General features: G+C 38.3%; 2 protein-coding genes across 3 annotated transcripts; both read right to left on the bottom strand.

The window, feature by feature from the left end:
- Positions 1-415: 415 nt before the first annotated feature.
- On the bottom strand, positions 416-13,774 carry auh (AU RNA binding protein/enoyl-CoA hydratase). The gene is made up of 11 exons (XM_046375168.1): positions 13,541-13,774; positions 12,599-12,916; positions 7,983-8,050; positions 6,937-7,024; positions 6,508-6,594; positions 6,099-6,191; positions 5,299-5,355; positions 4,433-4,620; positions 4,240-4,290; positions 1,834-1,881; positions 416-867 (listed from the first exon to the last, which is right to left on the bottom strand). Exons 2-11 carry the CDS (start codon positions 12,828-12,830, stop codon positions 790-792), a joined length of 990 nt encoding a protein of 329 aa, XP_046231124.1. The 5' UTR covers positions 12,831-12,916; positions 13,541-13,774; the 3' UTR covers positions 416-789.
- Positions 13,775-14,279: 505 nt separating this feature from the next.
- Positions 14,280-24,308, bottom strand: nfil3 (nuclear factor, interleukin 3 regulated). Of its 2 annotated transcripts, none has more exons than XM_046375154.1 (2): positions 23,692-24,308; positions 14,280-17,958 (listed from the first exon to the last, which is right to left on the bottom strand). In XM_046375154.1, the coding sequence occupies exon 2, from the start codon at positions 17,838-17,840 to the stop codon at positions 16,470-16,472; it is 1,371 nt and encodes a 456-aa protein (XP_046231110.1). In that variant the 5' UTR covers positions 17,841-17,958; positions 23,692-24,308; the 3' UTR covers positions 14,280-16,469. The 2 variants fall into 2 exon arrangements, with proteins under 2 accessions (XP_046231110.1, XP_046231109.1); XM_046375153.1 differs by lacking the exon at positions 23,692-24,308 and adding an exon at positions 22,626-23,681.
- Positions 24,309-26,000: the final 1,692 nt, after the last annotated feature.

Here is a 26,000-nt window from a genome sequence, read left to right on the forward strand (position 1 = left end):
GGGAAAACGCACAGGCACAGGGAGAACATGCAAACTGGGCACAGAAAGGCCCAGATCAGGACCTGAACATGGGACTCTCTTGTTTTGAGGCAACAGCGCTAACCACTGTACCACTGTGCCACTCCTTGTTGTTGAAGGGGGTTCATGTTCAAATGTGTTCAATATATAGAAAGAAATGCTAATGATGAGCTATAGTTACCAGCTTTTCTTTTGCTCAGACCTGAGCCAACCAGTTAGAGCAGTTTAAGATGGACATCTCCATCAGAACAAAATTCTGTGTCCAGACAAAATCTAATCTCTCATGATTTCATGCCGATTTCATGTTACTCAGTGTTGATATTCTAGTATTATTCAGTGTTGTGAACACAGTAGTGTATTTCTACTTAAGTTTAAAAAAGCAATAAACAAACTGATGCATCATTCACAGAACTTTATGGGCTTTGCCACGGCTCTCTGAGCCATCACCTGTTGGAGATTAACTGCCAATGCTATTGCAAATAGCAAAAACTAACCAAGAAATTCATGATGTAGATCAAAGCAATTTTAAGTACTGTAAACAGGGCCAATGCTTAGCTGGTTTGCTTGGTTTTTCACATCCTAAAGTAGTAGTTGACATACACCGACAATTAAGTCATTGGCAAAACACAGTCAGGATCAACCCTACTGTTCTATGGTAGGACAGACATCCTCTGGGTACTGTATAAGTAATGTGTTGATGGGCACAGTTTCACCCATAAATATGAAGTAGTGAAACTGTAAAGAGCTGAAGGCAGAAGGAGCAGTATGGCCTCACTCCCCCTTATAGTGAGGACGTCTCTTCTCCTTGAATGCAGCCAAACCCTCCAATCGATCTTTAGTTGGTATGACCTTAAAAACAATACAAATATGGTCAGTACTAAACAAGATGCACCTCTTTATCTGTCTCAAGTAAAACTCTTACCAAATCTATTAATGTGACTATTTTACCTCAAAATAACAACTTCAAAATCATTTTGATGGTACACTGACTTGTAATAGAGTCAGTGCTCTCTCTCAGCCACTCCGCTCCATTTACCTGTTTCTTGGTAACGTTTATTGGTTAAGGAAGAAAAAACTCAGTTTGTGTATGTGATGTTCTAAAATGTTACATTCTATCACTGATTTTGGTGAAAATGTCAGTGTTTTACACTGCTAACAAAGGAGATCTGGACCACTGGGAGGAGTAGGTGGCGGTGGTCTCCCTCCACCCTGAGCACTGATCACCAGGACCATACCTGGACTGAGCGCCAGATACGAAACTTTGCAGACAGACTGTTATTTAAGTTAAGTTATTTTGTTAACTCAGATTTGTGTATGTACTAACTATGCCTGCTGATGACGTGGCTTTCCAATGCAAAGAATGAGAACTGGGCATACATTATCACAGAGGCCAGTAAACAATTAACTTTTGTGTCTGTCCATGGAGTGATGTTCTCCTCGCCATTCTTCGTACTGCTGCTAGAAGAAGCATGGATTCTGTTAAGATGTGCTATGTAACTCTGGATTTGACACTACAAATTGCAAAGGATGAAAACAAAATTTTGAAATCCAATGTGAGAGGGCAATCAGATGCATCTGTAGAAATCCAATTGAAATTGCACCTCAAACCACCTCCAAATGTTGTTTAAATCTAATTTGCAAAAACTGCATTTCATCTGGATATGTCAAAAACGGATTTGGACTGGCAATCTGGACAGGGCCTCAGTTGAGCTCCATTTAATCAACTGCCAAAAAGATGTTTTAAAATAAAATAATTTAAAAATTAATAATTAATAATAATAAACTAATTATGAACCGAAATGTTTAATTACTCACCTGGGCATAGCATGCCTCTTCAATTGCCAGACCTGTAGATAAATCGACCTGAAAGAGAATATGACAAATTTGTCTGCATTCTCATGTTCTCCTCGTGTGAGTCATTGCAAATACCTCCTAATTAACAGGGAGAAGATATACACAATTACCTGTTATTGTTCCTCACCTACAAAACATGATGGGTAAATATCTGTTGATAAAACTGCCTGACTAATATGTTCCACGATCTTGTTCTTTCGGTCACTAACCACAGCTTGTGACCATATGTGAGGGTTGGAACATAGATTGACCGGTAAATCGAGAGCTTCGCCTTCTGGCTCAACTCTCTCCTCACCACGACAGACCAGCACAACATCCTCATCACAGCAGACGTTCCTCCAATCTGGCTGTCAATCTCCCGATCCATTTTACCCTCACTCGTAAAGAAGACCTGAGATACTTAAACTCCTTCACTTGGGCAGCAACTCTCCTGACCTGAAGCAGGCAATCCACCCTTTTCCGGCTGAGAACCATGGATTCGGATTTAGAGGTGCTGATCTTCATCCCAGCCGCTTCACACTTCACTGCAAACCATCCTAATGCTAACTGGAGGGCAGTGCTCGATGATGTCAATAGAACTACATCAAAAAAAAGCAGAGAATGAACAGAACCCGTGACATAGGGCAACCCTGACAGAGTCCAACCCTAACTGGAAAAAAGTTGACTTGTTGCCAGCAATGCAAATGGATCTCATCCAACCCCGGGGCACCGTCACTGCAGAGTTGTTTAACTACCTCAGCTACTTCCGCCCCAGTGACCGGAGAGCCTTCCCCTGAGCGCCCCAGCTCTGTTTCTTCCAAGGAATGCATGTCGGTGGATCCTCGAAGTATTCTTTCCAGTGCCGAATTATACTCAGTCGAAGTCACCAGCTCTCCACTCTTCCCACGCCTGGGTTTTTGCTTCTGTGACTGTCCTTGTCACAGATTGTCTGGCCTGCCGATAGCTGTCAGATTCCTTAGGAGTCTCACAAGCCAGCCATTCCCTGTAAGACTCCTTCAGCCTGACGGTAGCTTTGACCCATGGATCAACCAGTGTGTTCCAGGATTGCCGCAGCAACCAACACCAAAGGCCTTCTGACTGCACCTGCGAACAGCCACCTCTGCAATAGCAGCGCAGAACATGGCCCACTCGGACTCCATGTCCCCCAACACTCCCAGGATGAAGTCGAAACTCTGCTTTAGGTGGGAGCTGAAGACCATTCTGACTGGGTCCTCAGCCAGACATTCCCAACCCTCAGTGTACATTTTGGTCTGCCAGGTCTACCTGGCTTCCTCCCTCGCCACCAGGTGGTGATCAGTTGAAAGCTCTTCTCCTCTCTTCACCTGTCCAGAACATACAGCCTGACATGACTTGACATGTTCAGAACATGACTACAAAATCAATCATCAATCTATAACCTAGGGTGTCCTGCTGCCAGATGCACTTGTGGGCACCCTTATGTTCGAACATGGTGTTATGGACAAACTGTGACCAGCACAGAAGTTTAATAACTGAACACCACTCAGATTCAGATCAGGCAGGCCATTCCTCCAAATCACACCCCTCCAGGTCACACTGTTGTTATCCATAGGAGCGCTGAAGTCCCCCAGTAGAACAACAGATTCCCCACTAGGGGCATCTCCTAGCACCAGTCCCACAGACTCCATAAAGAGTGGGTACTCTGAACTGTTGTTTGGTGCATAAGCACAAACAACTCTCACCCAAGGCAACTCTGGAGAAGAGAAGAGTCCAATCCCTCTCAAGGAAACTGGTTCCATAACCTAAGCTGTGTGTAGAGGTGAGCCTGACTATATCAAGCCGGTGTCTCACAACCTCTTGCACATGCTCGGGCTCCTTTCTCACCACTGAGGTGACATTCCATGTCCCAACAGCTTCACCAATCGGCGGATCAGACTGCCAAGGCGTATAAGTGATAATACAATCTATGATGAGCGTGAATAAGAGCAAGCTACCCTCAACAAAGCCTACACTTTACCAAACTTCTGTCAGAGATGAAATTACCAGATACAAGCAGTGACCAAGTGGGGAGTACTGGCTTCAGACCTCAGTAAAAAGATTGTGACTCAGAATTTTTACCAAATTTTGTCTCACTAAATCCTGTGTTCTATTTATTTTCTTTTGATTGCATTTTTTATGGTTTACAGATAACTTTTAATTTTGTTTTAACCTTTTTCTTTAAGTCAAGCAAAATAAATAAAGCTAAAATTATTCATTTCCTGTGGTGATTTTATTATGCTACTTATAACCACAATGGTGGTCAGTATTGTATATAGTATATACATAGTGCCTCCAGCAATAAGTGATCAACTTCAAAACTCCTCACTGTAGCACCCTTACTGTGAAAGCACTGTGACCTCTAAGACTTACCTCTATCCCCTGATTGATTGCCAGTTTTGCCATCCTGACTGCAATTGGACCCTGTGGAGCCAAAAATCCAAAAGTGACTATCTTTTTAAAGGCTCGTCATGCCATTCACTTCCAAATCAACATTGTGTTTTACCCCTCAGTGTATAATTTCCTTGATACACAGGTCTGCTCCTCAGTGAAATGATCTTGTTACCTGTGGGTTGATCTCACGGGCAAGCTCCAGAGCTCGCAGGTAGGCAGCATCTCCACTCTTATTTTGTTCCACAGAATGACTGACGAGACCTAGACGACATGCATCTGATCCATCCACCACCCGGGCAGCAAAGATCAGCTCCTTAGCAAGAGAGAGACCAATCACCCTGGGGAGACGCTGTGTACCACCTGCACAGGAGAGGTAAGAAACCCAGATGAAGCACGTCCTCAACCACAGACACTGAATTCTGCTAAATTTATCAACGCCTCTTAAGGGTACATAATAGACATTAAAATTATATTACTGTCTTCCATTAGTTTATTTTGCACCTTACACACACAAGCGAAACACAAACATGACACAAACTTCAAGGTAATTACTGTGAGAATACCCTAAAAAACAACTGCAGAAAACACTTATTCATTAAAATCATTACTATCTATTATTTATCTGTTATTATCTATAACTATCTCATTTTCTCACAGCCTGCTAACAAATGTTTTATGGCCAACAATACTTTTAAAAGGAAGAGTATCTGGATGAAAATATGACTGACTGGAGTTCAGGTTTTGACTTTGAAGGAACTGTGAATATCTATGGCAGACCTTATTACAATCTGGACAATAGTTTTCAAGATAACTTGTCATACACCAAAATTCTGGACAGATGAGTGTGTGAAGCTGGTTGGTCATCTTCCTAAAAATGACCTTCCTGACAAGAAGTTCTTAAAACACATAATTATTTGTTTGAAATGCAAATGCAAATTTAAAGGATCTGTCTGCCATTCTGTGCTCCCTTTAAGTGTAGGCGTGTGTAGACATAATAAAAACTTAACCAAGCAATTATTAAACAAAATCCAGCCTTACCTGCCCCAGGAATAATCGCAAGTTTGGTCTCAACTAGTCCCATTTTGGCAGTATTAGCTAGAGAAATCAAAAAGTTTTATTACTATTTTACATATAAATACTACTACTAAATGAATAGTCATTAATAATCATTATAATTTAAATAACATCACTAGGTATATATTCATTACTCAGCGACAGAGACACATGACTACAATAGAAATATTCAAAAATAAAATTGTGTGGCCTCTTTGTTTTCGTTAAAACCTACGTTCTGCATCAATGATGCAAGTCTAAACACAGAGAAGGCTTAACATGTTAACCTCCAGTTCCTTACAAAATTATCACTTGTAATGCATCAGTATATACATGTTATGCTTGCAAATTTAGCAAGGTACAAAGATGGAACAGGGCAATTGTTGTTCACACTAGAAATCAATGCTGTTCTGCTGCACATCATGCCTTACATATCTTGGATATTGTTCTTTCTTTCTTTCTTTCTCTGTTTAGAACCATAACAATCATCACAGAAATTCTGACAATCAAACTTCATTCTGTTAAATAAATCAAACAAACAGATTGTAACCTTTGTTTCCTGGTAGTTTGTGGCTCTACTTAGAACAATATATCCTTAATTGTGCTGTCTGTGCTGACTAGCTGGCCCCCATTCTCAGATCCACACTCAGATCCTCAACAAATCAGTGGTGGATGTATGAAATCTCATCCTGCTTCAGATGCTCCATAATCATGTCAATCCAGAAACCAGAGACCAGACCAGCAGTGGACTTATCTGTATCAAAATAAAATCTACTGAGTCTTACACGCAATTCTCATGTCACAAGCAAGGGCCATTTCCAAGCCTCCTCCTAAGGCAGCTCCATCAATCGCAGCAATTGTCGGCATGGGCAAGTTACCTGTAAATGCAAAAAAAAGCCAGTCAAAAGATGAGACAATACATTTACTACGTACATTGATAAACAAGCTGAAGCACTGTGTAATTGTGCTGCTGCTGCTACGCTGACTTGTTTCATTAATAAAAGTTTAAATTTTTCAAAAATATTTTTTCACTTCCAAGTTGTGATAACAAAAATTACATGAAATCTGTCATTATTATTAAATACGTAAGTGAGCCATGAACATGCACTACCATCTATTGTGTAGAAGTGAACAAAACTACAACAAACTCAAGAGCAGTAAGTTTTCAGTTTTTTTTTTTTTGTTTTTTTTTACCAAGCTCTGTGATGAGTGCTCTTGCCTGGGACACGAACGGCCCCACCTCGCTCTGGTGCATCTTGGCCCTCTCCTTCAAGTCTGCACCTGCAAACACAGACACAGCATTAGCATCAAGCCAGGGTCCTGGGGCCTGTCTGAGTCCTGAAAATACAGCATAGCACTACAATAAGGTCCATGACACAGAGTTTTGGTAAAACCTCAGTATCGAGGTTTTTCAATATAAAGCTAAATACAAAATTCTCTCCACTGGTTCCATACCAGCTCAGCATTACAGAGACCAGATCTCTCTCTCTCTCTCTCTCTCTCTCTACAACGATGCATGAAAATTTGTCAAAAATGATGTCTGCAACTGAAGAATGAAAACTGAAACTGCAGATTCCAAAAGTCAGAAAGGCCCCCAGTATACAACAAACAATAAGAGTGTACCTGCACAGAAGATCCCAGGAACCAAACTGCATAAAATGACACTGCGCACTTTGTTATTTTTCTTGATGTCCTCCACAGCCTCAAACATCTGAAAGACGTTTATTTTTGTTTATTTCCAAAAGACTGCACATAAAGAACATTTCTCAAAATGTCTTCTTAAATTTAAAACTAACTTGATATCACCTAACAAAAATAATTAAGCAGAGGATATTTCAAGACAAACTAAGACATCAGAAATGATAAGAAATCAGAATAAAAGGTATCTCAGTTCTTGCAGCCAGAACAAGAACTTTAGTATTTTTTAATATCTACTAACCATTTTCCATACTGTGTTGTTTCATCATATTTAAGCTGGAATGGACCTTCTCAAGGGTACATATTATTGGTATTACTGATAAACATAGGCTCCTGAAGGCTTGCAGAGATGCCGATGTACACACGTTCCAAATCTGAACAGTGTGTCATTTGGATCTGCACAAGCTGAATGGATAATTCAACTTGTGTTGAAAGCAAGTGTAAATGCAATGTGACTGCATCTACTATTTGTCGTCTACCACTTTGAAGCCTGTGAGTTTGGCATTATGGTCATTCTATGGCAATCTTTTTGAAGCCAGAAGTGACCATATTTGGACAAAAAGGTGGAGCTAGGTAGGATAATGATATGACTGAGACTCAGAGGAACACTGTGGTAGCGACTTGTTAATGACAAAGTGGCCATGCCACAAAGCATACCCTTTAATGGCCTATTTTACTCTAAATGGGATCATAATTTACAAAATGAACTTCACGCTGTATTGAACACTTGTAACTATCAAGTGAGACTATAAACACATTAAGTGGGAAGTTGGTTCATTGTCTAATAAGATAAATAATAATAATAATAATAATACAGGAGTGGAGCCGCATACATGGATGGATCTCTACATCACAAGGACCAAAGCAAACTCTGCGACATGTGACAGCAGACACTATATTGGTTTTACTTGTGTAACCAATCATTTGTGTAGTCATGTTAAAATATAAACAAGGGAAACAGAAATACATACCATTTTTACCAGATTTTTGCTTATAGCATTTTTGGCTTTTGGTCGATTTATCCCAACAACAACAATACCTGAAAGACAGTGTTACATTATATTGATTAAAAATGGCACAGAGGTAATGCATACGATAATGACGATAATGTCACAACTGGAAAACACAAGCATTTTCTACAAAGACCAAATTATGAAATCTAATACTGTGTGCTCACAGCTTGTTACTAGTTCCTGACCTGAGGGTCCCAAAACTCAAAAGGGGGGGACAACGCTTCACAGGGTGTCACAGGGATGTGTGAAAACTTTTTCATTCATTTCGGTTAAAAAAAAAAAAGTACTTACAAAGTTAAAACTATTTAAGTTAAACAGGACAAAAAAAATATCAGACAGGATGAAGAGAATTTACATTGCTAAAAACTACAGGGGCACTGGTGGCAATTTTCTTGGCTGATTCTGAACTTTGTTTTTTCTAAAGTGTGACCTGCCGATTCTGATTTTGTTTCTAAGAACTATAGTTGACAACATATACAAACAAAAATCAACTTTTCTTCAACGCAAAATTTTACTTTCATAATAAAAGAAATTATTAACTTTACAGTTTCCTCTCAAAATAAAGTGGTCTGCAGCTGAAAAGAGCTACAGATAACAATTAACTGAAAATGAGATGTACACCCAATTTTATCTGATCTATTTTACTTACCAAATAAAAGCAGGTGGGTTAGGGTTAGGGTCAAAACAAATGTCAGTTACTTATATCATTTTACAGTACAGTGCTTATAAATTTACCAGGGCTCAGGTAATTTATGAGATTTCTGAGGCCCCCATTCTCAACTATAGAAAAAGGCTGATCATCCAGGGCCATGAATTCCATAATTTTTCTCAGAATTGCTCTGGTCTTTACACATATTTTTCATACCAATGAAAAATATGAGAGGTTGCTGGTTTGTGAGTAGCACTGAGCTCTGGCTATCTTTAGCTTTAGCCACTTTTCCTTTGCTAGCTTCTTTGAACTGGGCATATTCAGCTAGGTGATGGTGTTTGAATGCCTGATTCACATAGTGATAATTGAAGTTAGCCTATCACAAAGTAATGCTGTTAGTCGTGAATCCTGAAATGACCATTTGATTCGATTTTGAACTTTGAAAAATACAACATTGAACTTGAGCTAAAAATAAGTGTAGGAAAAGTTTTTTTCAGTTTAAATATAATTTTTATTCAGGTCTGAAATTCTTTTGAATATATTATGTGTGTATGTGTGTATCCACATACACAATTTCAATTTTTAATTTAATTTTTCTCAGTCTCCACCAATGGCATTATAAGAGCAATAAACTGTGCCCGATTGTGCAGTTGAAAAGCCACACTTTAACATTTGATGTTTCCCACTTCCACATGCAACTGTGAATGCAGTGAAGTAACGGACAAGTTCGGTTTCAAATGGCTTGCTAAACAGAACCTTATCAATGATGTCAGTTTTTTCCCTGCCCATAACGTGAATATGGTGTATAGAAAGTGTGGAGTCATACTTCTCATACTTCTTCATCAGTGTCTGACCTCACAAATGCTCTCCTGCATGAATGGGCAAAAACTCTCACAGAAACACTCTGAAATCTCATGGAAGTCCTTCCCAGAAGAGTGGTAGGTGTTATAACTGCAAAGCTGTCTATGTATTTATAATGTGATGTCATTAAAGTCCCTGTTGGTGTAACAGTCAGGTGTCCCAATACCTTTGTCTATATAGTTTAGGTTAATATGACGACGTAATCCAGTAAGAAGGGAACTACATTTATAACCCTGAAAACCATACATATTTCACACATTTGTTGAAAAAAGACAAGATTAATAACAGTTCATTTCTTTTGTTTAGACTGAGGAACAGCTTCCCAGAAGCTGTGAGACTGTTGAACTCTGGAGGACATCTGTAGCCCCTGTTGCCAACCTCATACCTCATACCTCATACCTCACACACACACACACACACACACACACACACACACACACACACACACACACACACCCCTCCTGACAACCACCCATGGAACATTGCACAATGCAACCATTTGCACAAAACTCTGAACTACTCATTTCATTGCACTACTCTATCATTTGCACAATACCGCAGTACTGTTTAGATAGCTTTATTCTGATGCTTATATCTTTTATTCTGATTTTTTTTTTTAATATTTATATAGCGTTGTTTATATTTATTTGCATTAGGTATTATATTAGGTAATTGGGCTTATACTGGGACCGGGGAAACTAATTTCTTTCCACCTCATGTTTCTACATGTGTGAAATGACAATAAAGCTCCTTGAATCCAGCTTATTTCAACAGGGGCTCATCTGGAAATGATTATGGGTGAAACTTCTGGTGAGACAGCGGAAGTAGCAGTACGCTAGATAGTTCCAGTGATGAAGTCATTTTAATAGTCATTTACTTTGAATTTGTTTTACATGCTTTGTTCTTTGACCAGATATTTAAGTGGACTAACGCAAAAGATCTTTGTGGAGTTGTGGTACACGTTGTGCTATTCAGGATTGTACCAACAACCAGACAAAGCTAAACTTGTGGCTGCAACAACTCTGTGCCGAACATGCTCGAAGAGTGAAAAATGATTGTTACTGTGACCGATAGTTCCGTTTCCACTGTCTGCTGTCGTGCCTGAAAACGTAAACTTGAAGAGACCATTCAAAACATTATGTCTGCTCATTTCATTTTGTTGACAAAAAACCAGCGGAGGAAAAATTAATGACAGCAGTGCTGAACATCAGCATTTCATCTGTAGAGAATACACAATGTTGTATTTTTTTGTCTGGCACACACAGCAAGTATGTTTAATTATTTTCTGTTCTGGCAGTTAATTTCACAGAGTGCAAGGCAGCATAAAACTGAAAATAGAAAAGTGCAGATATATGTGTGTTTAGAAAAAAAAAAAGTTCTTGGATGCATGTTAAATACCCCAGATATTTAGCAAACGTGCCCTAATATTTGTGAACTGTACCCACTCAATGGTCAATCTGGAGCTGGACAGTCTGGAGCCAGAGAGGAGGATCAGGGACAAGTTCAGAGCCATTCTGGAAAACCCAGCTCACCCTTTGCATGACGAGCTCTGGCAGCTGGGCAGCTCTTTCAGCCACCGACTCATACCACCCAAGAGCAGTACAGAGTGCTTTAAACACTCATTTGTGCCCAGTGCGATGTTTAAACATCATCAGACTAACCACTTCATTTTAATTTAATTTAATTTTCTTTATTAATCCCAAGCTGGGAAATTCATGGTATCGGCATAGGAATAAGGTGGATAGCTTTTTGATTAGTTTACACGTTTTGTATGTTATGTACCATTACCAACTGCGACATTTAAATTTATTTTCTATATTATATTTCTATATTTATTTTCTATATTTCTAATCTCAAGTCTTCACCTTTACACAGTAACAAAACAAGAAGCTATATTGATATTACTTGTTGTTTCGCAAAGAAGAGGGTGGGGCTTGGTATTACGTTAAACATGACGACATAGCGTTCTCACTCATGGATGATAGGTGGAGCTTCTTACGCCATTCCAGGTGGCATTCTCCAACTGATGAAGGGTCACTTTGAAAGGCGAGAGGTAGAGAAAGTTGACTTTACCCTCTTTATTAACGGTATAAACATTATGAGTCACCGTTGTAATAATAAACATATAAGGAATCATTTTTTTAGGAAAAGGAAAATCACACCTGGGGGTAAATTTGTATGGTCTTCTGTTTTCCCTGCAATTAATTGGAAAACAACATGGCTTCTTCCACACAAATTTGCCATATCTAACAAAATCAAAGTTTTTTGTTTCAAAATTTGTAAATATTGATGTTAATTGTGTATTTTGTAATGCTGAAGAGGAAACGATTAGACACCTTTTTTTTTTAATGTAATTTTTCCCAGGTTTTTTGGAAAAATATTGAAGCTTACATCACATCACATTCCAACGTACCAGTTACTTTGAATGCCAAGGATATACTGTTATATTATAAAAATAGTGATAAGAAACTGCAACACTTAGTTAATCTGATTATTCTCATTGCAAAATTCCACATACACAAAACCAAATTTTCTAAAGGTCGACCTTTCTTTCCTGTACTTGAAATTGATTTCAAGAATTACTCTGAATGTATTAAAAAAATTGATAACAAAAAATGTATACTCACTGCCAATACAATTGAAGACTTCTTTGGAGAAATATAACATGATCTGCCTTTTCCGTTCTTCCTTTTATTTAATTTCATTTTACTTATTTTATTTATGGTATCTGTGTAAAGACATGCACTTGATTCATTTTATGTTAGATAAGATGTTTATATTTTCTTGATGCCTGACTCCTTGTACTGTTCATGGTCATTGTTCTGACTATGGAATATTGCAATTTGTAATGTTTGGAATACTTAAATAAAGTTTGGGGAAAAAAAAAAAAATAGGTGGAGCTTCTTTTAAATTGCAACCGGATAGGTGATTGTGTCTTCACAGCATTTTCCAATAAGTTCACGTTCACTGGAATGCTAGCAAGACTTGCGCTTTGACAGTCACGACTTTTCCATCTAAACACTAAAAAGCATTTGAATTGGCGCCGTTTAGGAGCGGAACTTACCGGCATCTTCTCCGTCAAGGTATCTGACGTGTAGGTCATCCTTCGGATCGGAGCTGTAGTGTCGAATCACTGCTACGTGTCCGTTTGGACGAGAAGAAGGCAAGACTTTACCTGAGTAAACCACTTGTCTCGAGCCGAAGGAGGTGGCTGCAAACCTGAACACGCGGTCCCGGTCCGCTACATGCACGCGGAAGGCTTGCACCAGGGCTCTACATCCCACTAGGACCGCCATGCCGAAGAGCCGCAGTGCTGCTTGACTTTCAACTTTGAACTACGTCACGTGTTGTCATCACGTGACGTAGTTGCTTTTTTTTAACCCTAGAATGGTGAAGCGAAGTTATGAATGAATAACGAGGGCTGACATTCATCCAATGTTTATATTTAGCTTATTTCTTTGCTTGTTCAATGGACGTAATGCCCAGGTAAAGTTAGGGTAAGATGGCTGTTACAATTTTTGATGCCAAGAACGTTGATAGGATGAACATTATGACTTCTCTTTGCCATCCAAGGAAAGAAATGCAATTATTATAGTTGTAAGACTACCCAGAAACTATGTTCTGGTTAACATTCAGAAATGAAACATACACTAGAGGTGTGCAATATTATAAATTTCTCTATCGATACGATACCAATTAAATGTTATTATTGTAATAAGCTGATTTGCAAACATGAAATCTGCACAAAATTGTTTCTGGAGGATATATTTAAAAATTCCATTCTTTGCTTTAGTCTGGTATTTTTGTTCAGAAACATTAATGTAATAACAGAACTTAGTTTCTCTTTGATTGGACTGATCTGGCTTGGTTTTAAATAAAGTGCACAAAATTATTACTGGAGGCCGAATTCCTTGAAATTTATGCAGCTTACGCCAACTTGTTGCAGACAGATCTTTTGCTATAGAAACTGTCAACTGTTTCTCATTTCATTCTGGATACTCTTTACCTCTCTGAAAGGACTCTGCCAGTGACCCCTGTCTATGCGGGGATCAGGGTCTGTAAGATATTTCCTTCCTCCTCTCTTCGTTTCTTTTGCAGCTTGGACCTCCCTTTTTAATGGCTTTGTATAGACAGGCGGTGTTTACATAGCAGCAAATAGCCTTCCTACAAACATCGCACTTTGCAACGTTTTCATTTACAGCCGTACAATATCTCCACACGACGCTCCTCTGTCTCTGCCAAGCCCTCGTGCTCTCACGCTGCAGCCTCCACGAGTCTGTCTGCACACGCAGGGGACTTGAGTCACGTGACGGCGGTGTTTGCGAGAACGTGTCTACTTTTTGATGAAACGGGACCAACATACTGTAGCGGAGAGAGACTAAAACAGAAGTATTACTCCCGTCACGCTAGTATCGAACCATTACCAATGTTGGTATCGACACTATTGATATTTGGATCGATACGCCCAACCCTAACGTACATATTTGGTTTGAAAGATAAATGTATTTCAGCCAAAATACAAGATTTATTATCAGTATTTGTATTGTATCAATGTATCATCACTGTCGGACGGATACATTCAAGCTACTGTCAGCCTCTTACTTGTACTTTAGAGAAACCCAGTGTTTGTGTTCTAAAGACAACACTATATAATTATGTTCCAAATGATTTTGGTTAATTAGATTTGTAAAAACAGTGTGTACTTGGATTCAGAAAAATCTAAATAAAAACAGAAAAAAGCACAATTCAGTGACAAGACATTTATTGGAAACAAAACTCACCATTACAGTAAATTTAAAAGTGTTCTGATACAGGTAGCTGGACTTAAGGCTGCTCAGTAAATGGATTTCTCACCATCATGATCATGGATCGAGATTATGAGATATTCCTATTTATGGCAACAAATGTACACATTATTCTTTTGAAATTAACTGCATTATTTGGTGTCCTTTAAACTGACTGGAGCATGTATTTTTACACTGACTTCAGACAGGATCACAACATATGATGTAAATCACCCCAATTGACTAAAAGAAATTAATAAACCATTTGATAGTACCCAGATAGATCTAGATTTCATAACATTTAAAACTGCAATTACAAGAAATGAAAGGTTATAATTCTCCCTGGAGGGATTTTTACAATAGAAATGTTAATTCTCTATAAATTGTAAAAATTTGGGAATAGAATATATGTCGCAGGTTTACAATATATGGTTATGGTTACACTCTTGTCAGATCCATCAGATGGCAATTCTCCATCCACTCTCATGCACATTATCAGTTTAACCAGCAGTCTGAAAAGTTTAAACAAACAGCAAAAATCCAATAAAAACCAATGAAGAGGCAAGGGCTATTTGGCAAACACTGAACCTGTACTGTAGCAGTGCCAATCTCCATAACTTTTAGATGTTTTGAACTACAGCAGAGATGATGAAGCTTGTGGTGTCAGTTAGGTTGTTCAGCTCACTGCTGGAATATAGTGACAGTGTCATAGATTTCAACATGTACATAAATACAGTACTGATTACTGAAGTGATAAAGTTTATTAACACAGTCAATCAGGACAGAACAGAAATACTGAATATTATGTGTCCATAATTCTCTAGATTAGAAAAGTGTTATTAATTTGTAATTGACTATAGAGAAAATAGGAAATATTCTCCAACAAAATATGGGAAGTATTAAATATTTAAAGTCAATTAAACATAAATTCATTATTCAGTGATAATCGGAAACTTAAATTTCCATATGTTCAATTATTAGTTATTATTAGTACCAAGTTACATAGTTCTTTCCAGGAAAGGTCTTGTAAATTGTTCAAAAATTCCAAACCCATAAAATAAAACACACTTAAACATCCTTCTAAAGCAGAAGAATGGCCATTTCCAACCACTGTTTCTGTCACAACACCAACATAGAAATGGATATGTACAACAACCATATTACATCAGGGGTGAGAACTCTGACAATTTTAAATGGGGTTCTTGAAGGCATATACAACCTATTTTTCAGGCCAATCACAGGCTGCAGTGTTTCATGTTCTCTTAGTCAATGGAAGTCTGTTTCCAGACTTCCATTGACTAAAAGATCTGTGCGACATAAACATACCAGTAGACTGATGCAGCCAACTAGATGGCTATGCTGATTGGACATATTAAATTACATGTAGCTCTTCCTTTGGTGACGTAAACAATGCAACATAAGTTAGAGCCAGTGGCATGGCAAGTGAAGAGTTTAAGCCAAACAACATCTTTAGTACTTAGTACTTAGTATTTTTAATGGTGCAAATGGAGACATTTCTAAATCATTTCAAGTCTTTATATTATTTTCTTTTGCCAGTTCCCATCCCATCCTACATTATTTAAAAAAATTACCAAATTCAATTTTAAGGAAAAGAGAAACAAACTGCAATGAATATACTGAATATAAAGTACATCTCAGCGCTTTAATTTATAATAACAACTTGACAATTGAACAATTTATTCAGAAATACTGTTTTCAGTCACCAATTAAACTCAACATTTAGTGCTCAGATTATTTACATAAAAAGCACGTTAAGTTTTACTTATTGTAACTTATCAGCTGCTGAAAAATGCCAACATGAAAGCTAATGGAGGCAACATGTGAAAAAAGTAGTTATTAAAAAAAATAAACTCTGCAGAGTGGTGAGTATGACATGACTGTTGATGTACTGACAGGATCAGTGCTGTGATATTGTATGTTATACTGAAGTGAACTACTACAGTACTTGTACTTCAACCCCTCCTCAATATTTTTTAATCAGCCTTTATTAGCAAACAGCTTTTGTTTGTGGTACACCAGCTATTATTGGAGAAACATTCATTTGAAAATTTACGGTAATGGAAATATTGTTTAACCCTAAAATCACACAGTGCTACAGCAAATACAGTATAAATGGAGAGAATACAAATGTCATTTAGAGGAACATCCTTCTGATAATGACTCATAATGATCAGTGGTGTTTTTGGTTGGCTCTATCACTGACCCTTGCTGTGTTTTGATCAGTCTATTCAGAGAGGCCATTTTTGCAGATGGGTCACCAAGGCTCTGTTCAAAATACAAGTTCTCAGCATCTGACTGTGCATAGGAGGGTTCCTTAACATCCACACCAGTTTTGTTTGAGACAGGGCTACACATTAGGCTGCTACTCTTGCAGCCATTCTGTAATGTTTCTGTGCTGCTTTTATGCCACTTTTCAGACCGGTGAGTCCAGTCTTGCATACTGGTGACCTGTAATGACAAAGGGCATGGGAAGGACTGGGTGTATTCTGTAGAGTCCTGAGTGGTCTGGTAGTATCCTCCATCTGAAAAACTGACGGGAGAGAATGACTTTCCAGAAGACTCATATTCAGGATCAGTGGCCTCCACTTTGATTTGGATGGTTCTGGATTTGATCCGCAGCTTATGGGGCAAAGCTGAAGAACTAACATCTGGCACTTTGTGTGTGGAGACAATGACACTTCTTGGGTCAGCTACAGATGACATCAGCCCTTTGGGGACCTGCTGCTCATCCTCACCATCTGATGATTTGCTCACAGCACCATCATCTGAGCTCCTGGGGGAGTTACTGGATGACCCGGTGTTCTGTAGAAATGATGCAGGCTGGGAGCAGGCTCCAGACAAAGGGTTGACAATGTAATTTTTATAGAGTTCATAGGGACTCCTCCTCTCTTGTGCATAGCTGCCATTCTCTGCTGGTTCTTGCTTAACCTCTACAGACCTGCAGATACTGAAGCTACCCTGAGTTGTAATACGGGTCTCAGGCATGTGAGGTGAATGCTTAATGACTGATATGCAGCTGCTGCGCAGAAGAGGCTCCGGATCCCTGCTGGAACCTTGGCTAGCTCTTGGCGGGGCAAACTCCTGATAGAGGTTGGCAGTAGTGGAGCTGGATAACTTCTGGACTTCTTGGGCATATGCTGCTGAGCTCAGCAGGCCATACTTCAGTTTTAATGACAGCAGCTCAGCCTTGAGGGAGGCATTTTCTTCTCCAAGGGCCATTAATTTGTTCTCAAGTACCATGTCATTTATTCGCCGCTTCTCTCTGGAGCGTTTAGCTGCCTCGTTATTTTTGCGACGCCTCTCCCAGTAAAGGGTGTCTTTTTTCTCTTCTGGGATAAACTCCCTTTTCCTGCGACAGGTAGTTTTAGCCTTGAGTGGAATTGAAGAGATTTTGTGGCTTATCAGGTCTTTGTTAGCCCCTTGAAGGGCCACAGCTAGGACAAGTGCCTCCTCTCCAATGTACGACTCACTGGAGTCCACCTCTTGTTTAATTGATTGCATATTATTATTGCTGTGGGCTTCTGTATATATGGTCAGCAGTCTTTAACTGTACACCATAATGCTTGTATACAGCAATAGTAACTGCTCCTTTGGATTAATGCAGTTAGATGGAGGAAATCTGTGGAATAGCAGATAATGAGAGGGGTTTTAGATATATCAAATGTAAATATTTTATTCAGTCAATTAATTATCTAATTTCCACATCACTGCTGTGTTATTATACTATTAATAATAATAACATTAGACCCTATTTGTTAGATGCCTGATCATAAAAATACTGGACCTCAAATTAAGGACTGTCGTGACATATACATGTCTTAGCAACCCTTTATCTGAACGGAGAATCAATATTGTTAGTTACTTGTCTAAAAGCTTGGTTATGACTTTGATTTGTTTCATCACTGTTCTTCATCACCATATTAATAAAGTAATATTGGCATCATTGGTTAGGCATATTATAGTCTATAACTGGGTGGGGGGCTCCGCATGGACTTGCTGTGCAAGCTGTTCCTCCTATGACGATGGCTTGGGTGGACCGGCATAGCTTCAAAGTTGGGATCTATTTTGAGTTTCTTGCATGTAATATGGAGTGAATGGGTTTGCTTCAGTTGGGGAGGTAGTTCAGTTTTTAAAGTTCTTTAAGCAATGTATAGGGATTTGTACACTCTTTATTTTTTACTCTGTCTTTTTTGTTGTCAGCAATTCTGGGTTAGTCCATCATGACATTAAGGAGATGAAAACTGTAACTCATGGTGCTTAACTTTCAGTTTACATCTTGGAATGCAAGAGGTCTACACAAGTTGGTTATGAGGTTATGAGCAGAGACCCATTTGATTGTGGGTGAGGTATTTAGGGTCATAATTAGATGACCCGGTGAAGTGTTTTAAGCCACATTCAACACAAAGGCATGAGGAGTAATGACACTTGTACATAAAACTGTGTCCGTGCTACTTCTTAAGGTAACTGAAGGTTGGCTTCGCAGATACCTTATTATTGACTGTGAACTCCTTTCAGTAAAACTGAATCTAATTAATATATATGGAACAAATGATGACAATCCAGATTTCTTCAGACAGCTCTTTCTGACAATGGCAGGTACTTCAACTGTACAATCCAGCCAGAACTAGATACATCTACTGAGGTCAACACTTCACACTCCCAACCTACAAAAGAATTACCACACTGCATAAAATAATTAAATTTGGTTGATGTGTCGAAAGACAAACACCCTGGCCAACTAACTTATTCTTATTAGCCCTGTACACAAATGAATTGGCTTAAGTATCCAGTCTTCTTAGAATATATTGGACCACAAATAGACCTATACTTTGAAAAAAATACTAACCAGACATCTGCATCTGTGAGGTGGGAAGCTTTTAAGCTTTTCTGAGAGGACAAATTATAAAGTTTACAAGCTACAAACACAGATCTCAGTGACAGAAAATGGCTAATCTTGAGAAGGAGATTAAAGAAACTGAGATAAAAAAATTTCAAACTCCCTGCTCTTTACTATTTATGGAACCCCACAAACTGAAAGCAAAGTATAATGTTTTGTCGACAGATAAGGTAACAAAAAGTTTGATGAGGTTAAGACAATCATACTATGAACAGGGGGGAGGGCCCGTAAGTTGCTGGCATGACGCATCAACAGATGCAGATGGAAAGAACAATACACCATTAATGAAATTATAAAGGCCAATTATGATCCCCTCACAGATGCAGTGATAAAGTTAATAAACAGATGAGGCAAATTACCCATATCTTTAACTGGACATATTAATATCTTAAAAATGAGAGTAGGGTATTAAGTAAACTATTAAGAAAATTGTTGCATTCTTCCAGTCATTTCCTTCCTCCTTTTTTCAACTGCTCAAGAAAACCTTCTCTAATTTTATTTGAACCAATAAGTACCCATGACTATCCCTACTATATCTGCCATATGACAGAGGGGGCTTGCAGCCAACTCTCACATGGTATTACCTAATTTCCCCTCGGGGATGAATAAAGTCATCTATCTATCTATCTATTATTGGGCAGCGCAAATCAGGGCAGGTATGTTCTACTTCATGAAGGACCGCCCTCCAGTTTGGGTTGCAATGGAATCGCAGTCATCTGCAGTTCCCTTGAACTTATATATGAAAAGCAGCTACTTTAACAACAAAAAAAAAATCCCTTCTTAAAAAATATGATAATGATCTGGCGTAAAGCTCATACCCATTAGGTGAAATAAAACAGCTGTCTGAGTTCACACCAATTTTTGGTAATGATTACTTTAGGTCAGGCAGAGGAGACCCAGGTTTCAAACTCTGGTTTGGTATGGGTATAGCTATGTCTGATTTATACAATATAAACAAATTTATATCATTTGAAGAGTTTAAAGAAGTTAAATTATGTCCAGAAAGGGTAATAGCCTAGTACTTCCGCTCTTGTCAACTTCAGAAGATATCACTTTAAAATACTTAGAAGCCAAAGAGCAAGTGTCTGTGTTATTTGTGCAATTTGTCTGTAAGTAAATGCAAAGAGTCCTCAAAGATTTTACAGGCTTGGAATATGGATTTAGAGGAAAAGATAACAAAAAGAATGGCCAAAAGCATGCTTCTAAGCTCAAACTGTAAATACTAATACCAAATTAGTACAATATAAATGGCTGACCAGACAGTACTTCATGCCGGCCAGGCTGCACCAGTTTAACCCCAGTGTTCCCGATACATGTAATAAATGTAGGAACCAGAAGGGGTTGCTGTTCCCCTGCACGTGGGAGGGTCCACATATTATTGGATTTTGGGGAAGGGTGTTACAGTTTATTAGTCAAATTATTAGAAAAACAGTACCTCTCAATCCCAAGTTATGTGTACTAAATATCTAAACTAACAATTTTGTGATTACAAATAATAAAAAACTACTCAGTGCCTGTCTCTTGGAAGTGACATGGTGTAGTACTCTGTTGGGGAAAAACCTCACTCTATGCGGACTCTCTCAGTGGTTAAAAGGAATGAGTTCTTATCTGGCACTAGAAAAGATAAGTTACTCCATAAAAAACAAACTTGATGAATTTTGGAATATGAAACTCTTTATAGAAGTTTTTGGAAAATGAAGATGTATAGAATAACGGATGGACAAACTGATCAATGTTTAAATGTTCATTTATTTTTTATTGTATTTTGGTTTTATTATTAATATTATTTTATGTGTATTTTTATTATTATTATTATTTTCATCCATATGCGTCACTATGTTTTCTGGGGGGTGTTGTGCTGTGTTAGTGCCAATGTTCACTGTATGTATGTATACTGTAAAAATTTTGATAAATATGTGAGGCAAAAAAATAACCTCTACCTTTTGCTTAAAAATACTTATTTACAATGGAATGATACTTACAAAGGCAATTTAGCCCGTTTTGAGCTCCAATATATTTAGAGAAGGAAAAACAAAGGCTTTCTGACAGCTGCAATCATAGAACACACCCTGTAAGCTGCGACCTGCATTACACAAATTCATCCCAAGTCACTCTCACAGACCTAATGTGAATTATGACTGCTGTAGAAAGATGTCAGTTTCTAGAAATAAACAGGGTGTGGTAGAACTTCACTAATAAATGCATCCCCTGTGTTTTTAATTTTGCTTTACACAGAGAACGTGAATGATTAAGGCCAAAGCATAATAAATAACAAATACACTAATGAATTGCCTGCTAGTTTTCTTGTTGAATGAACTAGTGCATTAATGAGATTAATCTGACCCCATGCAAGTCAGCTATTTGGTATCTACTGGGCACCTTGTAACTCTGTTAAATCATTTATGTCTAATTTTAAGCTGGATGTACAACAGGGGGTGCAGGAGTTCACATTCGGCTCGGACGCAGCGGCCCGTCAACACGTCCTATTTTCCCAGCCTCCTTCCCTTATTGTGACTGTATTACACAATAACGCACCCCCTCCCGTATGGTTGCAGATATTATGCAATATTTTCCAGTGTGCAGTTCGGGCCTATGTTTGTTGTCCTCTGTATGGAACTATCTCTAAATAATGAACACGCGTTAGATTATTAACACTGTGTAACAAAAATACTAACACTACAATGTGGGCTTTCACTGTTACATGAGATCACTGCCTTGCTTACTTATGACACCGGTGGTGGAAGCGTGGGATTTACATACGCCCTAACACGTAAGCTGTTATAACATGCAGATAAACTACATAATATACGGTAAAGAAAACATTGATTTGTTGATGTTATTTGGACTCATAACGTCATCTTCCTGACTCATCCCAGTCACACAGCAGTTCTAATGGGATGAAAACGTTACTGTTAGCCACATTGCATTTTGGGTTACAATGCTGTGTCATAATTCGTAAACTCCTGCTACTCTTAGGCTTACATACACGAATGAAATTCAGTAAAGGTCTTAATTATCCCGCTTTAATCGACTATGCACAAGCGAACTATATAACTATATACTGTACTGACCATACAATATATCGCACATACAGTACGGTCTAATTTACATGAGCCATCCAACCCAACACACATCACTTCCAACTTGAGCTTGACTGACTAGCACCTTTAATGTGAATAGCGATAAGGATATTGTTAGTTTAAAGGTGACTTATAAACATAGAGACCAACGTTAGCCACATAGCAGATATATTAGCTAATTATGAGCTGCGGGGATTCCGGTTATGTCTTCACAAAAGAGTAAACACAACACCACCACGCAGAAATATCTGTAACACAAGGAGAAAGGATAAGGGTTTGTTTAATGTTAACCTCAAATTAAAACTGTACCTTTGCCACCACTTGGATGGATGGTTGGTCCGGTTTTCCACACCGCGGATAAAGCACACGCTAAAGCACAAGCTACTAATAAGGATCTCGATAAAATCCTACATGTGGCGAAGAACGTAGGTTTCCTCCCAAGCTTTTTCCTCTCAAGGTGGCTACTGACTCATGGATCTGTGTTAGTAGGTCAGTGGTTAAATGTATTGCCAGAGATTATATGACAGCCACTGCAGCCAATCGGGTTGCAGCATTTTCCAACTTTAGCCAATGACTCTTCATGATACTTCAGCAATTTGACCATATCTCATATAAAGCGTACGTCGTCATCCACAGTGCGTGTAGAACATTTAGGTGAGTCAGTCCATTTATACACAGTCGGCTACTTAACGATAGCAAGCAATATTTTACCTCTGTACATTAAATGTAAGATGTTTTTCATATTTAGTTAGATTGGTTTCAGCGTCAGTCAAACTCCGTTATTGCTGCTCTTATCGATTGCTGAGTAGTTCACTGAATGACAAAAAAGTTCTACACACCAAATGAACATATGAACATATTCAACTCGAACATACTGAACACCACCCTGACAAGATATAGTGTAGAAAGAAAATATAGTCTACATAAATTAGACTGATACAATAAGTCATAAAAACAGGAATAGACATTTAAAACTTGAACATGCTAAATGACAGCTTAACACTAATTTTTTTGAATTTCCCTCGGGATCAATAAAGTATCTATCTACCTATCTATCTTTTCTTAAAAAGGATATTGTAAATGAAGTAACAATGCACATACAAGTCCTCTTTAGAAAAATAGTAATGTATGCCACGATGACATATTGTTGATTTAAGTTACTGCAAGCTTGAACTAGATTTAACATTTTAAATTATTGCTTAACACTCCTTTTCTTAAAAGGCATATAAAATACGTTATCAGTGTATCCTTAATGTTAACGTAAGGGATACGTTAACATTCGTACGCAGGCGATCGAACACATGACATTCTTGGTACTTAATTCCATGATGGGCAGACAAATGTGTTAGCATGTTGCTGGTAGTTGCACCCTTACACGAAATTGCAGCATTGCCCTGATTACACACGGCAGAATTCTCATCTCGTTTGGTGAAATGGAGCCAGGCTTCAGATCGCTTTCTCCTCTCCATCATGCTGCCTGGTGGTGTGGTTGAAGATCCGAGTCGTTGCAGAGAGTGTGACGTAAATTTACCGCGACGCAAAATTTCGGGGAAACCGGAAAATGTCGTGCAGGGAAATGAGAGTTAATGATCGTTACGAACAATCTATAACGTTGGAAGCGTACAATTCCGATGGAACCGATTCTGAGTAGGAACCGGTTCTCGATTCCCATCCCTAGTGAAAACATTTAATTATGGCTATAAGTCCTGTTTTACTTTTTTAAGTAAAAGCATATACTGTATATTATCCACAAAAATATTTTTGTTTTGATAAAACACATTTATATGATTTAACCCTTTGATGCACAACGCAGACCCCTTCTAATGCACAACATTGTTAAAAAATGACCCATATTCTTGTTATTTCATACATGGCTGAGTGTTTGTTTACCATATCTTTTGAATCAATTTATTTCTTTATTTTTAATAAAAGATAGAAGATGTACCACATATTCTTTAAATATCTTGTTTTTGACCACTACCAATCATTATTTTATTTTTTTCCTATCTTGCTCTAACAAAAATAGTTTCTGTATTATTTAATTAAGTTTACACATGAGCAAAAAAAAAAAAAGCCCTATTAGTGCAAGTATGACTTGATAAACATAAACATGCTAGAATAAAAAGTTTGCTAAAATAATCCATTTAAAGTAGCCATAAGTGGCATATCCAGGTTCAGGCCCTTTTGCACTTAACAGAAGTAAGCAGCTCTGCTCTCTTCCCAAATTTAAAGCCACAAGCAGCAATGAGCTGGCTCCAGGCTTCACAAAGGTGAACAAAATCATTTCAGCCATCATTTCTCTTTAAACAAGAAGTGAGATGAAAGTTCCTCCATTTGGACAAATAAAATTTGGTGTGTATGTTCAGAAGATAGCATGGAATGTTTAGAGTGAGTTTAATCAGGGTTGCTCAAAGGCATCTAAATTCTGTCCAGTGGGTTTTGAGATACACTTTATTGGCATTTGTGACTCCCTGTATTACAGGTCAGACTCAAAATTCCTTTCCTAGCCTATTCCCAGACATTGCATGAAGATATGTACCTAGATTTATGATGATTGGACAGTTGGTTATTGCTCATTTATAATACAGTGTATCTCACCTCTGTAATACTATATATATAGACACATACATACAGTCAAGCCCAAAATTCTTCATACTCCTGCCAAAAGTTTGACTTAAAGTTACTTTTATTCAACCAGCAAGTTTTTTCTTGTTTGGAAATGACATAGGCGTCTCCCAGAAGATAATAAGACGATGTACAAGAGGCATCATCGTGGAAAAAATTATTTCTCAGTTCTTATTTACATTTGAACAAAAAGTGGCATGTCCAAAATTATTCATACATTTCTCAATAATCAATAGAAAAGCCTTTATTGGCTATTACAGCAATCAAATGCTTCCTTTAATTGCTGACCAGCTTTTTGCATGTCTCCACTGGTATTTTTGCCCATTCATCTTTAGCAATAAGCTCCAACTCTTTCAGGTTGGAGGGTCTCCTTACCATCACCTTGATCTTTAGCTCCCTCCACAGATTCCCAATTGGATTCAAGTCAGGACTCTGGTTGGGCCAGTGCAAAACATTAAGGTTTTTGTCTACTAACCATTTCTTCACCACTTTTGCTGTGTGTTTTTGGTCATTGTTGTGCTGAAATGTTCACTGATGCCCAAGGCCAAGTTTTTCTGCAGACTGCTTAATGTTGTTGTTGAGAATCTTGATGTGTTGCTCTTTTTCATGGTGCCGTTTACTGTGATTAGGTTCCCTGGGGTCCATTTCACGAGGGAGGTTCAACAAACTCTGAGTATGAATGTTAACTCTGAGTTGACAAACCCTGAGATGAAAAACTCTTGAGTTTCCTGTTTCAACACAGCTGATTAACATTAGTTCTGTCGACTCTGAGTATCTAGACTCAAGCGCGTGCGCCACGACTATAAAAGAGCCATCATCAATGGAGCCCCGATTCCCTTATTCACTATGGAAGCCGGAGGGGAAAGAAAACGCTCACTGAGTGAGGCGTATGGTAAATATGAGCATATATTCTGGAAAAAAAGTAACACGGCAGCAGCTGCAAAAGAGAAAACACATGGGAAAAAATCACTGCTCGAGTCAATGCATAAGTTTTGTGTTTAATCACTCATAAAATATTGTATGCAAAAAATGGTATTGACCCTCTGTTCATGTAGGTGC

The sequence above is a fragment of the Scatophagus argus genome, chromosome 20 (assembly GCF_020382885.2).
Source record: "Scatophagus argus isolate fScaArg1 chromosome 20, fScaArg1.pri, whole genome shotgun sequence".
NCBI lineage: Eukaryota > Metazoa > Chordata > Actinopteri > Scatophagidae > Scatophagus > Scatophagus argus.

What these genes read in the sequence shown, in the direction of transcription:
- auh (XM_046375168.1), bottom strand. Translation starts at nt 12,830, where the DNA reads ATGGCGGTCCTAGTGGGATGTAGAGCCCTGGTGCAAGCCTTCCGCGTG. An exon ending in TGCGATTATTCCTGGGGCAG is followed by an intron (nt 4,621 to 5,298) that starts GTAAGGCTGGAT and finishes TCTCCTGTGCAG; the next exon opens with GTGGTACACAGCGTCTCCCC. An exon ending in CCCGTGAGATCAACCCACAG is followed by an intron (nt 4,291 to 4,432) that starts GTAACAAGATCA and finishes TTGGCTCCACAG; the next exon opens with GGTCCAATTGCAGTCAGGAT.
- nfil3 (XM_046375154.1), bottom strand. Translation starts at nt 17,840, where the DNA reads ATGCAATCAATTAAACAAGAGGTGGACTCCAGTGAGTCGTACATTGGA.